The sequence below is a fragment of the Vigna unguiculata genome, chromosome 6 (genome assembly GCF_037176805.1).
Source record: "Vigna unguiculata cultivar grain cowpea cultivar isolate G323 ecotype 2 chromosome 6, ASM3717680v1, whole genome shotgun sequence".
Lineage (NCBI taxonomy): Eukaryota > Viridiplantae > Streptophyta > Magnoliopsida > Fabales > Fabaceae > Vigna > Vigna unguiculata.
In genome coordinates, this window is record NC_140797.1 from 46,821,481 (window position 1) to 46,836,448 (window position 14,968).

Consider the following 14,968-nt stretch of genomic DNA (forward strand, 5'->3'; position numbering starts at 1 on the left):
CTTAAAATGTTATAGCATAAATTTATTTATATGCTAATTTTATTTAGTCATGGCTTAACAATCAGTATAATTTTTGTTTCTCTGAATAAAAACGTTTTTCTTGTTTGATTTTATTTAGGGCATACCCATCCATAAAAAAAATTATTTAACAACGGAATATATTAATATTATAATACTAGTTTTACATTAACTTAAAATATTAATATATATTATTATATGATGAAAGTGAAATTGTCAAGCGATACTTTTTTTTTTCAAAAAGATGTCATAATATAATTTTACTTGTATTTATTACCGGTACCAAAATAAAGAACTTTATTTTAGAGTTTTTCATTGTTAAAAGTTAATGTGATTTATAGCCATCAATAACATATTTACAGATATGGTCATACATAAAAGAAAAAAGTTGAAAATTTTAAATTAACTCTTTGTAGTTTTTGCTTCAAATATACAATATAGTATAACACTATACCTTATTTTAATTTGATAAATAATTATGGATTATTTATTTACCGTGAAAAAACAAAACAAATTCTCCCAAATCTAGATGATTCCAATGTAGTATTTATCCGTAGCCATGCCCAACATCACATGATCACATGACCACTGCATGATTAATGTTGTTGGCATTATTGGAATCATCAAGGAATGGGACCCACCATGAATTAAAGTCCTTATCCCATCACCACGTACCCCCACATTACCCAAGAATAGGACAACCCACACTGCTAAATATATTTTTCATTTGTGTGGGACCCACTCTCCCACAGTTTTACCAAGTCTTCATCCTTATCCACTTTCGTCTCCTCCATTCTCACTCTTTCCACCTCATGTTTTTACTACATCCACTCCCCATCACCACATCCTAACCAAAATAAGTTACACTTGGATGCACCAAAACATTCCTCCATTTTGGACATAGATATTTTATGTCACCCTCTATATATACAGTGCCCACAACCACTCCAACATCCCCCATTACTCACTTTTCCTCCATCAACTCCATTCAACCCTTCCAACATGGTTCTGCTAGAGAAGCTCTGGGATGATGTTGTCGCTGGCCCTCAACCCGAGCGTGGCCTTGGCAAGCTCAGAAAACTCACCACCCTCAAAACTGGTGCACCCTTTTTCACATACTTAACAACCACAATATTCTGCTAATCAAGAACAATCCTTAACCATAATACACAAAAAAATACATGTTTTTGATGTGATAGTTTTAACGTTTTTCAAACTGATGGATGTTGCAGATGAAGGAGAAAGTAGCAAGTTGCAGAAGAGCTTGTCCATGCCGACATCACCGACAACCCCTTTGACTCCGTCCACACCTACGACACCGGGATCGGGTCGGAAATCTGACAACGTTTGGAGGAGCGTGTTCCATCCTGGGAGCAACTCTGCCACCAAGACCATCGGTGCTCAGATGTTTGACAAACCTCTTCCCAACACTCCCACTGTCTACGATTGGTATATAAATATATATATTTCTTTCTTCTTTACAGTGAATTTTGTACTCCAGATCTTGTATTCTTATACTTGTTATTGGTTCTACGTTCTCTTCATCATATCAACATTGCATGCATACAAATATATATTGCATACGATACGATAACAAGGTTGATTCTTATTATTATGCCAAAAGATTAGTCATGTTTTCTCCCTTTTATCTAAATTTTCCTCAATGTTTTTTTTTTCCTGTTAAATGTATTAGATCTAACTTTCACTTATCACTTGACAACAGTTTTTTTTTTAATAAATAGTGCGGTTTATCTTTGCTGATACTTACAGGTTTAGATCATTATTATGTCTTCGGGTACTGTTATGTACTTGTTTTTGTTTGTACGATGCATTTTATTGAGTATCCATGACGCGGTTGATGTAGACGGTTAGATCTACTGAGAAATCAACGGCTGATCTGAAATGACTTAAATCAAACGGTTATCTTTTGTATAAGGTTGTGAGCTGAGACGAAAGTGGTTGTATTTGATTGCAGGCTGTACAGTGGAGAGACCAGGAGCAGGCACCGCTGAGATGTGTGTGTAGGAGGCGCGTGGGTTGCATGTAAATATTGTCGTTTTTCGTGATCGAATGCCACGTTTGCAGCTACTATCATTATTATGTGTCGAGAATTTATTGGTCTGTTACTAACTAAAATATTTTAGCAGTGTGTTTGGTTTTTGTGAGCAAGTGAATGTAAAATGCTGAATGACTAGCATGTTATGTTTTGTTTGTTCTTTAAGTTTTGTTAATTAGCCACATGTGCCTTGAACTTTGGCATCTGGTTAATCTTTTTACCCCTTCTGTTAAGTATTAATATTAAATAAATAAAATCGTGTTAAAACAGTACGTTTTATAGGGATCTATAATTATGCAATTTTACCTCAAATAAAATTTGATCACATATTAACGACATCACTGGAATGGGTGAGATTTGTTTTCTGGTAATGACGCACCTTAATTTTTAAATGGTACGAAATTGATGGCTGTTTATTTAGTAATAATAATTGAAGATTTTAGGGTTGATGACCTAGTCGTTTTTTAAGCAAATGAAGGATGTAACAATGATAGAGATATCTTATCTGTAGTTTGAACATCGAAAATTTAATATCTTGACACCTTGACTTTTCTGTCTTGATATTTAACTTTTAGGAAAAGAGAACAATAAATTAGATATCCTTTCCTTTTCAGCTTCTACACATTGATTTGTGATTTGGACAAAAACCTTTACCAAAGCTTATCCCTAGATTTTTTTATTTAAATTAAATGAAATGAAAGAAAAGAAGTTGAAATTAGTTAATTTCCTGTAATTTTCTTTCTCGCCTTTGTCTTACTTGTTCTTATCCAAACCAAAGGGGGCCCTACTAGTAAAGCTTATCCTAGACTTCAGATACAAACATCAAAATATAAACCCAAACCGATACATATGTTAAAATGGGTTCAAATTTATAAGTTACAGTAGGATTGGATTGAAAATTTTTACAAATAGATTAATTTTTTATTTGGTTTACTTATAATTTGGTTTGTCGGGTGAGGTTGGATTATTTTTTTATCAAGGATTATATAAATATTTTTTTGTTTTAGATCTTATATTAATTGAGTTAGGTTGAATTATTTTTTTATTTGAATTGTATAAAGTTTATTTAAATTTTAATAAGAATTAGAATTTAATTTTAATTAGAAAAAATAAAAAATTATATTTTTTTAATTAAGTGAATTTGTAAGATAATTTGTTTAACTGATTACTTCGTAACGAGTCAGATTAGATTCAAATTTTTTTAGTTATGTTCAAATTTTTTAAATTTTTTAGCTGAATTAAATGATTAATTCTTAATGAATCGAATCAAATCAGGACGAATTATCCGTTAGAATGCACAATTAAATTTCATTTTCACGTAATTGGGAATATTGTTTTTTAATAAAAATATTTACTATTTGGGTCACATATTTTTAATTCTCCGATATCATTTCCTGAATTGTTGGGTGGGAGATCCGTTAATGTCTGGAGACTGTTTACTGTTTTGGCTTATATTATGTTTCTCTAAGTGAACCTCTAAAAAAACAACTTCAACAGATTACTCTTTTTTATTATTATTTAAACAGTGCTTTGGGAGGAAGGCCAAGATATTTTCCCAGTTGGATATAACAATAGTAATATAAGTTTAGACGATATTTGCTTGAATTTCACTGATTTTCTTTAAATGTGATCATGTGTGGACGTTTTATTTTAAAACTTACTAATACAATGATTCAACATGCTCATCTCATCAATATTTTAATTACTATTTATATATTCTAAATTTTTTAAATAATATTAAAATATTTAGACTGTACTCAATCTAGCCCGTACTGAATATATTCCATTCAAGTTTTGACCTAATTTAACAATGGATTTTGTTTAACTCAATACACACTTTTATATATAAACCCCTCCATCTACTGATATTTTTTCACGGGATGAAAATGTCTCACGACCGATTAGTTATTATGATAATCAATTTAAATATTAATTTATAAAATAAAAAATTATTAATTAATAAAATAATAATTATTATAAATAAAAAATTATAATTGTAAATAAATTTTTACTATAAAAAAATTGATTTTTAAATTAATCTTTAATTAATTAATAATTAATTTAATGATCAATTATATTTTTTTATTTATAAAATAACTATTTTAGTAATTAAAATTCTTTTATTTTATAAATTAAATCGATTGTTGTAATTATTAAACTTTTAATTACTAGAATTAATCGTTAATAATACATTTTTTTTATTGTGTTTCTCCACCTCTCATTTTTCATTTTTTCATTGTTACTGCTCTTGGTACTTGTCTTGTTAGTTTTGAGCTTTAATTTACATTTGGGGAATATTTTTTTAAAATTTATTAACAGTAATATTCATTAGATATTAATTTATTTAGAATAATTTGAAAAACTTACAAATTTTAAGAAGAATGTTACTAGTTTTAAATTTCACTAAATTTTCATTTATAAGACTTTTATTAACAAATTTTGTTTTCATTTCATTTTAAAAAAAAATTTTAATATTGTTACTATAAAATAATATTTAGCATTTTATTATTTGATTTGATTTAAAAACATGTAATATAAGAAATTTAACTTGCTTGAAATTACTTTTTAATGGTTGTTTGTTTTCATGTTAATATCTAGGAGACGTACTAAACATTTACGAAAATATAGCAAAACAATAAAACAACAAAATTCATTTAAATCTAGATTTGATTGTGTATATTTTGAAAAAGAAGCAAATAATAAATTAAAAAAAAAATTCATTAAAGTGGTATCAAACTCTTGTCATCATTGTACAATATATGAAATAAAATAGAATAATGGAGTACTCTTCACTTCTATTATACTTTTCTACAACTAGGATTATTCTACATTTGCTAGTGATGTCTCAAAATTTGAGGTTCTGTAATTTTGTTGTTTGATTTTGTACCCTAAAAACATCAAGAATATATTTTTATGTAGCAGATCTTGTGTTACTCACTGCAATGGTACAACCTCTAAGCCCACTAACCTACCTACAAAGCCTCTAAGCCCACATTGTACTAACTCTCCCTTTTTGACGGGTCTTTCTTCCTGCACCTCCCTACACCTCCAAACTTTCTTTAAATTTCCAAAAAACCCTTTGACCCGCACACACCATACCTCCAAAATTATGTCGACTTTCGTAAGTCAAAATATATGGCTTTCGGAAGTCAAAATAGATCACCAAAAATCAATTTTCGGAAGTTAAAATATATCACCAAAAGTCGATTTTCGGAAGTCAAAATATATCACCGGAAGTCGACTTCCAGAAATCAAAATATATCACCGAAAATCGATTTCCAAAAATCAAAAATCATCACCGAAAGTCGACTTCCGGAAGTCAAAAAATATTACGGAAGTCGACTTTCGTATATAAAAAAACTTATATATTTTATTTTTTAAAACACGTATTAAAAATTATAAAACATATAAATTAAAAAAAAATACTTTAAAAAATAAAAAAATAAGTAATAAAAATACAAAACAAAAAATTAAAAAATAATTTAAATTCAAATAATAAAACTTTAAATTAAAAAAAAAATTAAAAATAAATAAATATATATAAGCGGAAGTCACATTTCCGCCGTGTATATATATATATATACTTTCACTTAAAATTTTATTATTTTAATTTAATTTATTTTTAATTTTTTTAATTTTATTAATATTATTATAATTATTTTATTTATATATTTTATGTATATTTTTTTATATTTTATTTTAATTTTTTAATTTTGTTTAAAATTTTATATAAATAAAATTTTTAGTCAAAATTTTATTATTTTTTAATTTTAAAATTATATAAAAATATATATAATTGAAAAAAATTTAAAAATTTTATTAAAATTAAATATTTAAATTTTAAACAAAATTAAAAAGTTCAAATAAAATATAAAAAATATACATAAAATATATAAATAAAATAATTATCAATAAAATAAATAAAATTAAAAATTAAATTAAAAAACTATTTAAATTAAAATAAGAAAACTTTAATTAAAAGAAAATATATATATATATATATATATATATATATATATATATATTGGAAGACCACTCCCGTATACATGAATTTTGACTTCCGTTTATATATATATATACGGAAGTCCGACTTCCGATTATATATATATATATATTATTTTTTTTAATTTAAAGTTTTATTATTTGAATTTAAATTATTTTTCAAGTTTATTTTTTAATTTTTTATTTAGTACTTTTATTACTTATATTTTTTTTAAATTTATATGTTTTATAACTTTTAATACGTGTTTTAAAAAATAAAAAAAAATATATAATTTTTTTATATACGAAAGTCGACTTTTGTAATGTTTTTTGACTTCCGGAAGTCGACTTCCGGTGATGATATTTGATTTTCGGAAGTCGACTTCCGATAATGATATTTGATTTTCGGAAGTTGACTTCTAGTGATATATTTTGATTTCCGGAGGTCGACTTCCGATGATATATTTTTATTTTCGGAAGTCGTATATTTTGAAGTCGACATCCGAAAGTATTTTTGCGGTGTGATGTCCGTGAGTTTCTTTAAATGGTCAAAAGGTATTTTGAAAATTTAAAGAAATTTTGGAGGTGCAGAAGAAATGCTTGGAGGTGTAGGAAGAAAGACCCTCGGTCTTTTATTAGGGTATTTCTTCCTACATCTTTAAGGATTTCTTTTGCACCTTTAAAAGTTTAAAATATCTTTTGATAAATCACGTAAATTATACTCTCAAATTTGTTTTTAGACGTCGACTTTCGGTAAAATAAAAGATACTTTTGAAAATCCACATCTAATTAAAATTTTAGACTTCTAAATGTTTAAAAAAAATTAATTACTTTTAATTTTATTTACAATACATTATAAAAAAAATTATATATATAAATAGAAATAAATTAAGATTTTATTTTATTTTTAAAATACATATTAAAAATTGTAAAATATATATATTTAAAACAAAATTTACTTAAAAAAATACAAAATGAGAAAAAATAAATGTTAAAAAAAATTTTAAAAAAATTTAAATTAAAATAATAAAACTTTAAATTGAAAAAAATAACTAATATATATATATATATATATATTATTTTTTTAAATGTTCGGTTATATATTTTCTTACTTATGAAAGTTCAAATTCTTCGTCGGACGTCGACTTTGGACACGACGTCCGGAAGTAAATACTCATAAATAATTTTAAAAGTAAAAATAATTTTTTTCTCATTCTAGTAGGTTTGACGATGTTTAAAAAATATGTAATTTATAATAGATAAAAAATTAATATTCTATTAGGAAATAAATTCACTTAAAATCCAAAGCAATAGTTATATAATATGAACAATAAACCCAAAGCAGGACATGTAGCTTGAACTTCAAATTGAAGGCTCTCATCTTCATACTCGCTCTACAAAATGGTTCCATCCGAAACCGTTAGCTGTGCTCGGAATTTCGCAGTCATGGTCAGAGTTCGCGGTCCTGTGAGTTTCTCTTTTTCTCTCTTCTCAAACGCGCCGCTTACTCTATTATCATCGCTCACTCAGCTTGCAATTAATTTTTCAGGACCCAAAAGGGTTGAAGATGAGAAGACACGCTTTTCATCAATACCGGTTTCTAACCCCACCCCTGATCTTATTTTTGTTTTTGTTTATAAGAAGTTTCGTTTTTTTTCAACTTATTGTGGCGGGTTTTGGTTTTCTCCTTCTGGGTATGCGTAGTTCTGGTGAAACAACTCTTTCAGCTTCGGGGATGCTTGTACCCGATACCCTTTATGATGCTCAAGTAGCTGCGCGTCTCTATGGTGATAACTGCAAGGACAGGGTGTTGGTTGTGACCGTTGCCTCGGTTGTTGAACCTTTTCTGTCACCTCAACAGAGAGAAAATATTCCTCAGGTTGGTGTCCGTAGATATTATAATAAGGTTTCCGCAACAGCAATTTTGGCAGCAACGTCGAAGTGTTTGGGTTGTTAATATGGCCGTCATAGTCTGCAATTTCATGATTATCTGTAAACGCAATGAAACTGCCAGTGCAACATCAAATTAAAATCATTTATTTGTTTTTTTATATTTTCTAAATTTGCTTTGTACGTGTGTATCTTAAATTGTGTAAGTTGTGCTTTTCAGGGCAGGCCAGACTTGATTTCTGGTGTTCGGATTGATGTTATGACCGAGAACACCAAAGGACATTCCAATCAGGGAACTCCTTGTTGGCTTGTAGCGCAGCTTTTGTCATTAGTAAGCATTTTGAACAATTTAGTTCCTTATTCTGCTATCTTCTAAATAGTCAATGATCTGGTGCGCCATGTGTTTTTGGAGAAACAACAATGTTAGGATTTATGTGGTGTGACTTCTATACCATCGTTTATTTAAATTTAAATTTGTAATATTTGTTTCTCAATAAGCTAGGATTGTTTTTCTTTTATAATTAACCGCTATTTTCTAGTTCAATGCTCATTAGATTTCTGCGCCATGCAGGTTGATATTCCTACTTCATCTGATTGTCTCCAATCACTTATCGAAGCATCTTTGGGTTTACCAGAGTTTGAATGGGAAGTTGGTTGGTCTTTGGCATCTTACAATAATGATTCTCAACGTTCTAGAGATGTTTTCCAAACTCAGGTTAGTTTGTTCTTAAAATGTTTCCTTTTAGCTGTTGTGATGAATTTGATTACCTTAAAAATTTGTACTTGTATGTGAAGGGATGTCCCTGTTGAGTACTGAAATGGGAAGTATCATACCAAATTTGAAATGCCTTGAGTGCATTTCTGCATTAATCAATTACATATGATGTGACTTGTATGTTACAATTTGTATTATATTTGCCTAAAAAAGGTAGTTAAACTAAGGATTGGATTATTGTAGTGCATGTATGTATGTTGCTCCTGGGAGCAAACAATCAATTTAAAACCCTGGAATTTTTTTTCTTGCTGGTCTGTATGCCTGAAGGTACTGTAATCTGAATTTTTATTCTAGGCCATGAGATCAAAGAATGTCATACTATAGTAATAAAAAGAGAGTTGACTGAATTTTATTGAATCCCTGCCAAGACTTTGGGTATTTACTGAATTTCATTGACATTTATCTTTTGTAATGTCACTTAAAGTATCTACCAAACACTATTTTCCCTTTATATGCTCAAATTTTAGCTTTCAAAAGATAAAACGGGAAAAGAAGGAGCCTATGTGGCATGTACTTTTGAATCCAATCACTACTCAAACTCTCTAGCTTATAGAGTTTTGGCATGCGTGCAATTTTTTCCTTTTTGTTTTCCTCCTTCATATCTCCTTTAAATACCTGCTAATCTGCTACGTTGTGTGGAACTAAATGTTGGGTGGAGAAGGTCACCAAGAGAATTAACTTTATATGACAAAGGAGAATGATGGATTGGGTGAGCGAGCATAGTGGCCAAGACAGGATTAGGAATAAACGAATAAATACATTATGGGGAACGTTGGGGTAGCACTTACTGAATAAAAGATGGTAGAAACTGGTCTTCTGTGGTTTGTGGATGTGTGGAGACTGGAGCCTTGTAGAGAGAGTAAATCAGTTGAACGGAAGCTCAATTGCCAGAGAAAAACTATAACCAGACAGTAAGAAAAATTTAGAGGTCAATGATTTATTTATATACATAATTTATGATAGAACATCCATGTAGCTGGTATCATATAACAGAAAAAGACACTGGGTAAAGGTTAGAAAGCTATGCATTGATAAATATGTTTAATATTCATGATGTGTTTATGGTTGAATATAACTTAGATTAACCATTATCTCTGTATTAGATACACTTGTATTTTGGATTTACCTTTGACAAAAATATGTATTATTATGTAAATGTCTTGGTTCATTGTTTGTAAATAGTAGAAAAATTGTACCTTGTATTTATTACATTTATAAATTAAACTGTTTTATGGTATATGTGTAGCTGAAACACATTTTCAGCATATGCTCATCTTTTCTATCTATATGTTTTTCTCAACACATTATCATACCTTCTATGACGTAGTAGTCTACTAGAGTGACCCCTTTTAGCTTCATTCTAAGTGAGAGTTGAATAGACTGAACAAGGTAAAGTGAGGCTTTGCTTTTTTAATGCTTCAAGTGCAAAGGAACTTTTTATGCAGAGGGATATTCTATATATAAAGCTAATAACGGGTATTTATCTTTAGCTAATGACTCAAGCTTCTGGGAAAGTTGGTTCTCAGACAACCGTAATTGTAACTATGTTTGTAATAAAATTTATTGGTGCAACTGCGAAATATCAAATTGTTCATTTGTAAAAGGATGTACACCTCATCTTAAATTGATCCTTGTAAACTTTTAACTTGCTACTTTTTAAAGTATCATTCTTCTTCTTGACTGTCGCCTTTGGAATAACATCTCCAGGATCATCATATGTAGAAGCAAACATAATATTTTCAGATGAAGAATGACAAATTTTTAATGATATTACAGGAGAGATTGGTCACGGGAGGATCTGGCAGTGCAAGTCTTGTATACAAATCACTTACTAGAATGGCAATTTTGAGTGTTTCTTTATCTTTCAGGGTATCTTTCATTTTTATTTTTCTTTTTTTTCTCTAGTTGAAGTCCTTATACTAACTATTATTGTAACATACTAATTACATCTGAAATTGTTTTTCTGTTGGTATTCTTTGTTGGTCCATTTAGACTCTTGAAAATAAGTTGTTGGTGATTTTATCAGGATTTGCTGGATACTAAGTTATCTGCCATGAATAAAAGGGGTGATTTTCTTCTGGCAGTTGGGTCTCCTTTTGGAGTCCTGTCACCTATGCACTTTTTTAACAGGTATATATATGTGTGTATATTTGTTTGGATAAAAGAAAAAAATATCTGGCAGTTACTTCAAAAATGGTTAAACTTTTCTCGCTTGTTCATTGTCACTTTATATCGTGCTGTTTTCTTGAGCTGTTGGGATTGCCTATGTGTTGATTTGTATAAGCAGTTATTAGGCCTATTACTGTAGTCATTGCAGTGAATTGGATGGCAATGTTTGGGAACTTGGTGTCATTCAATCCTTTGACATGGTATGTTAATTGCTTGAATCAGCATCTCTGTGGGATGCATTGCAAACAGCTATCCTTCCCATTCATCTGGTGGATCATTGCTGATGGCTGACATACGGTGTCTTCCTGGTGTGAGCCATTTCTCTGTTGCATAATCCATTGGTCATTTATGGAAGTGGTTCTGGCTCAATTTTGATACTCTATCTACCAGGAATGGAAGGCAGTCCAGTTTTCAGTGAGCATGCATGTCTTACTGGTGTCCTGCTCAAACCACTGAGACAGAAGACCTATGGGGCGGAAATCCAGGTACCTTGATTACGTTCTCCTTATTTGACATTATTTAAGCCCCTTCCAATTTAACACATCATGCAAAACTCTAGTATTCGGTAACAGTTGGTGATTCCATGGGAGGCCATTGTGAGTGCTTCTAGTGGCTTGTTGCGCAATAGGCCTGAGAATACAGAGAAAGGGTTATATAATCAGGGGGGTGACCTTTATGCTGCGGGAACTGGGTCTTTTTCTGACACTGACAAATTGGATGTATGCTCTAGGATTAAACGTGAGCATTTATATTTTGGTAGCTCCTCACCATTACCGATTGAGAAGGCAATGACTTCTGTCTGTCTTATTACTATTGGTGATGGAGTATGGGCATCTGGTGTTTTACTTAACTGTCAAGGTCTCATACTTACAAATGCTCATCTATTGGAACCATGGAGATTTGGGAAAGAACATGTAAACGGCAGAGGATATGGGACCAATTCAGAAAAGTCTTCTTCCACATCCGAGGGAACTGCCTCTCTTGGTAACAGAGTTGAAGGCAATCAAGTTAGTCAAACTTCCCAGTTAAAGATGCCAATTGTTTATCCTTTCACTGCCAATGAGCACGGGGGATATAAGTTGTCGAATCCAACTTATGACAACCATAGAAACATACGTGTACGACTTGATCATATCAAACCTTGGATTTGGTGTGACGCAAAAGTAGTGTATGTTTGTAAAGGACCATGGGATGTTGCCTTATTGCAGCTTGAATCTGTTCTAGATGATCTTTTGCCTATAACAATGGATTTTTCTAGGCCATCCACTGGATCAAAGGCATTTGTCATTGGCCATGGACTATTTGGCCCAAAGCGTGGTATGACCTTTCTGACCCAATTGATCTGTTTCTTTCTTGGTTAGATGCCTGAAATGAAAGTTAATGTTGCTTACGATCACATTTCTGCAACGCTGGAGTTCCTTTAAAGTTCTATTATTTTTCATGTTTATGTCATTTTGTGTTCCTTCTGCAGCTCCAACTATATTTAGTTGGAACTTCAACAAAGTTGTGCGAAAAAAGGGTAAATAAATAGTCGGTTCATTACATGTATTGATATATTTCTTTAGTACGATAAGAACAAAAGTTATAGTCTTAGTACAAAAGCTTTAATTCCTTTAATTTTGTTTTAATTCTACTAATGCAAAAAAAGAACTAGTGCTATGTCTGCCTGCCTTTGGTTTATACCGGTTCCCTCTTGTATGTCATTGTGTAGATCAACCGAAAAACAATAAAATTGATCTAGTAATGGAGAAGAATCATTACATCCTCTCTCACTTACCTTAAACTTTGTTAGAGATAAAACCATTTTGAAAATCATAAGCTTTTAGGATTGTTGGTCCTTGACAAACTTGTCTGTAGAATATTGGGTAATGAATTCCTAAGGATTTAGATTTCCTAGTTCCTACTATTAACAAACCCATCAACAATGCTTAGATGATAGTTTAAAAGATTAGGTACAACCCAAGACCTGGAGCTGCGATTTTAATTATAAAAATTACTATGGTATGCAGGGATTAACAAGATGTAGTTAACTGAAATAGTATGGCCCTAAACCTAATAAGCTATCCTTTATCTCTAAGGTATGTTCTGAGAACATTACAATCAACCCCCATACTCCGGTATTTTAATCTTTAGGCCTTTGCTTATTTTTTATTCCTTCTAAAACAAGCTTGTTTGTGAAAATCATCAAGGGTCATATGCATCAATGCAAATGATACATTGGATGTTATCCTTGAATTAATTTTGCTATGCTATATGTTTCTATTGTGATAATTTTTTGTTCAGGTGATTAGTCTGACGTGTCGTATCCAATTTTATAAACAACCAATTCAATTGTGGTGGGTTTTCTTTCTATTTCTTTTGTCTAACCTCGGAAGTCATATATTTTCTTAGGATTCTTCCCATCTGTTTGCTCTGGTGTGGTAGCAAAAGTGGTTGAGGCAAAGACTCCTCAATCTTATCTGTCCATTCAACCTGAGCATCTGCACAATCGTGAGTACTTCCCTGCAATGCTTGAAACAACAGCTGCTATTCACCCTGGTGCTAGTGGTGGTGCTGTTATCAATTCAAATGGTCACATGATTGGCCTGGTTACAAGGTATTGCCACCAACTTTCAATATCACCATACCACCTCCTATTCCTGTAGCTGATTGTGTGCTGAACCACTAGATTTGAATTTGTTTAATTGCTAGTCATTTGTCACATTGATTCTATTGGCATTGTAGCTCAGGATCGTAGTTAAACCTTAAATCCTAAACTCTGAACTCTAAACATCGTTTGTTTTGGATTGTCGGCATGATTTTTCTCTCATGAAACTAATAATCTTCAAATCAAATTTGCCTTTCCCTTTTACTAAAGCTATGTTTTGAAGGCAATATGATTCTTTTGGATGAAATTATTTAGCTTAGAGACTTCCCTTCTCTACAGCATGACTGTACAAGACTGTCTGTTCTTGATTCTATTTTTACTCACAAGGTGCTCTGTCTGTCCAGTTGTTTCTCTGTATAATATAAGCTTTTGTGATATTAATTTTCTTTATTGATTGTTCCTGAATGGTTGTAGATTATTAAACTTCCGTCTTTAATTGTATAATGTTTTTGACACAGCAATGCAAGGCATAGTGGAGGAACAGTGATACCTCATCTTAATTTTAGCATTCCATCTGCTGCTTTGGCACCCATCTTCAAATTCTCAAAAGGTATGTTTTTTAACTAATTGTTTGGTCCGACAATGAATGTTACTCATGGTGTTCCCACCTCACCTGTCCTTGTCTAACTATTACCAAAAGGAACACAATACTAAATGACGACAATTAGAATTCAGAAATTAAGGAAATCAAGCAAATGTGGTCATAACATAAAAAATACTAAATATTTTGTACTTTGTTCCCATAGTATGTTGACATCTGATGATGTTACTTTTCCCACTGCAGGCATGGAGGATTTATCACTTCTAAAGATTCTAGACGAGCCAAACGAATACCTTTCATCTATATGGGCATTGATGCGGCCATCATATCCTAATCCCCACCCTATGCATGATCCACCTCACTCCGCTACACACGATAAAAGTAAAGAGAAGGGTTCTCGGTTTGCAAAGTTTATTGCTGAAAGAAAGGACGTTTTCAATGTTGGAAAGAGTGGAGTGCTTTCCAAGGAAGTTATTCCTAGCAAGTTATAGTCTCTCATCAATGTAAACAAAGTTTATGCCTTCAATTCTTAGCACAAAGAAAATCAAGAAAATAAATTTTAAAAGTCTCTAAACGATTATACTTGTACTTCATCGAAATTTGAAACTGATTTTACACAAAACAGTTGTTTCTGTTTTTGTACTTTGGGGGAGAAACTCTTGATAAACTTTTTTGTTCATGTATATATTCTTTCCCTTCTCTAATCTTTAAATTCTTGTTGAGCGAATTGAATTAAATCTTTGTTTCTTTATGTTTTTGCTTTTTAATCAAGATTTAAAATCTGCAGTTATTGTCAATACATATAAGTAATCTGGTTTCGCTGTGATTTCTGATTTAATGCATTAAACTGAATGGTAAAGTAGAATCTTTAACTTTTTAGTCAAATATAAT

General features: G+C 30.9%; 2 protein-coding genes across 3 annotated transcripts; both read left to right on the plus strand.

The window, feature by feature from the left end:
• The first annotated feature begins 839 nt into the window (after positions 1-839).
• On the plus strand, positions 840-2,346 carry LOC114188211 (dormancy-associated protein 1-like). Of its 2 annotated transcripts, none has more exons than XM_028076773.2 (3): positions 840-1,117; positions 1,251-1,467; positions 1,994-2,346. In XM_028076773.2, exons 1-3 carry the CDS (start codon positions 1,021-1,023, stop codon positions 2,028-2,030), a joined length of 351 nt encoding a protein of 116 aa, XP_027932574.1. In that variant the 5' UTR covers positions 840-1,020; the 3' UTR covers positions 2,031-2,346. The 2 variants fall into 2 exon arrangements, with proteins under 2 accessions (XP_027932574.1, XP_085530973.1); XM_085674847.1 differs by having other exon boundaries at positions 941-1,118; positions 1,230-1,467.
• A 5,038-nt stretch (positions 2,347-7,384) lies between these two features.
• Positions 7,385-14,762, plus strand: DEG15 (protease-like protein). Its single transcript, XM_028076488.2, has 13 exons — positions 7,385-7,522; positions 7,605-7,651; positions 7,760-7,934; positions 8,166-8,276; positions 8,517-8,660; positions 10,497-10,589; positions 10,747-10,850; positions 11,112-11,197; positions 11,280-11,374; positions 11,462-12,206; positions 13,281-13,485; positions 13,995-14,086; positions 14,321-14,762. The coding sequence occupies exons 1-13, from the start codon at positions 7,457-7,459 to the stop codon at positions 14,566-14,568; spliced, it is 2,211 nt and encodes a 736-aa protein (XP_027932289.2). The 5' UTR covers positions 7,385-7,456; the 3' UTR covers positions 14,569-14,762.
• Positions 14,763-14,968: the final 206 nt, after the last annotated feature.

What these genes read in the sequence shown, in the direction of transcription:
- LOC114188211 (XM_028076773.2), top strand. Translation starts at nt 1,021, where the DNA reads ATGGTTCTGCTAGAGAAGCTCTGGGATGATGTTGTCGCTGGCCCTCAA. An exon ending in ACTCACCACCCTCAAAACTG is followed by an intron (nt 1,118 to 1,250) that starts GTGCACCCTTTT and finishes TGGATGTTGCAG; the next exon opens with ATGAAGGAGAAAGTAGCAAG. An exon ending in ACTCCCACTGTCTACGATTG is followed by an intron (nt 1,468 to 1,993) that starts GTATATAAATAT and finishes ATTTGATTGCAG; the next exon opens with GCTGTACAGTGGAGAGACCA.
- DEG15 (XM_028076488.2), top strand. Translation starts at nt 7,457, where the DNA reads ATGGTTCCATCCGAAACCGTTAGCTGTGCTCGGAATTTCGCAGTCATG. An exon ending in CCTATGGGGCGGAAATCCAG is followed by an intron (nt 11,375 to 11,461) that starts GTACCTTGATTA and finishes ATTCGGTAACAG; the next exon opens with TTGGTGATTCCATGGGAGGC. An exon ending in ACTATTTGGCCCAAAGCGTG is followed by an intron (nt 12,207 to 13,280) that starts GTATGACCTTTC and finishes ATATTTTCTTAG; the next exon opens with GATTCTTCCCATCTGTTTGC.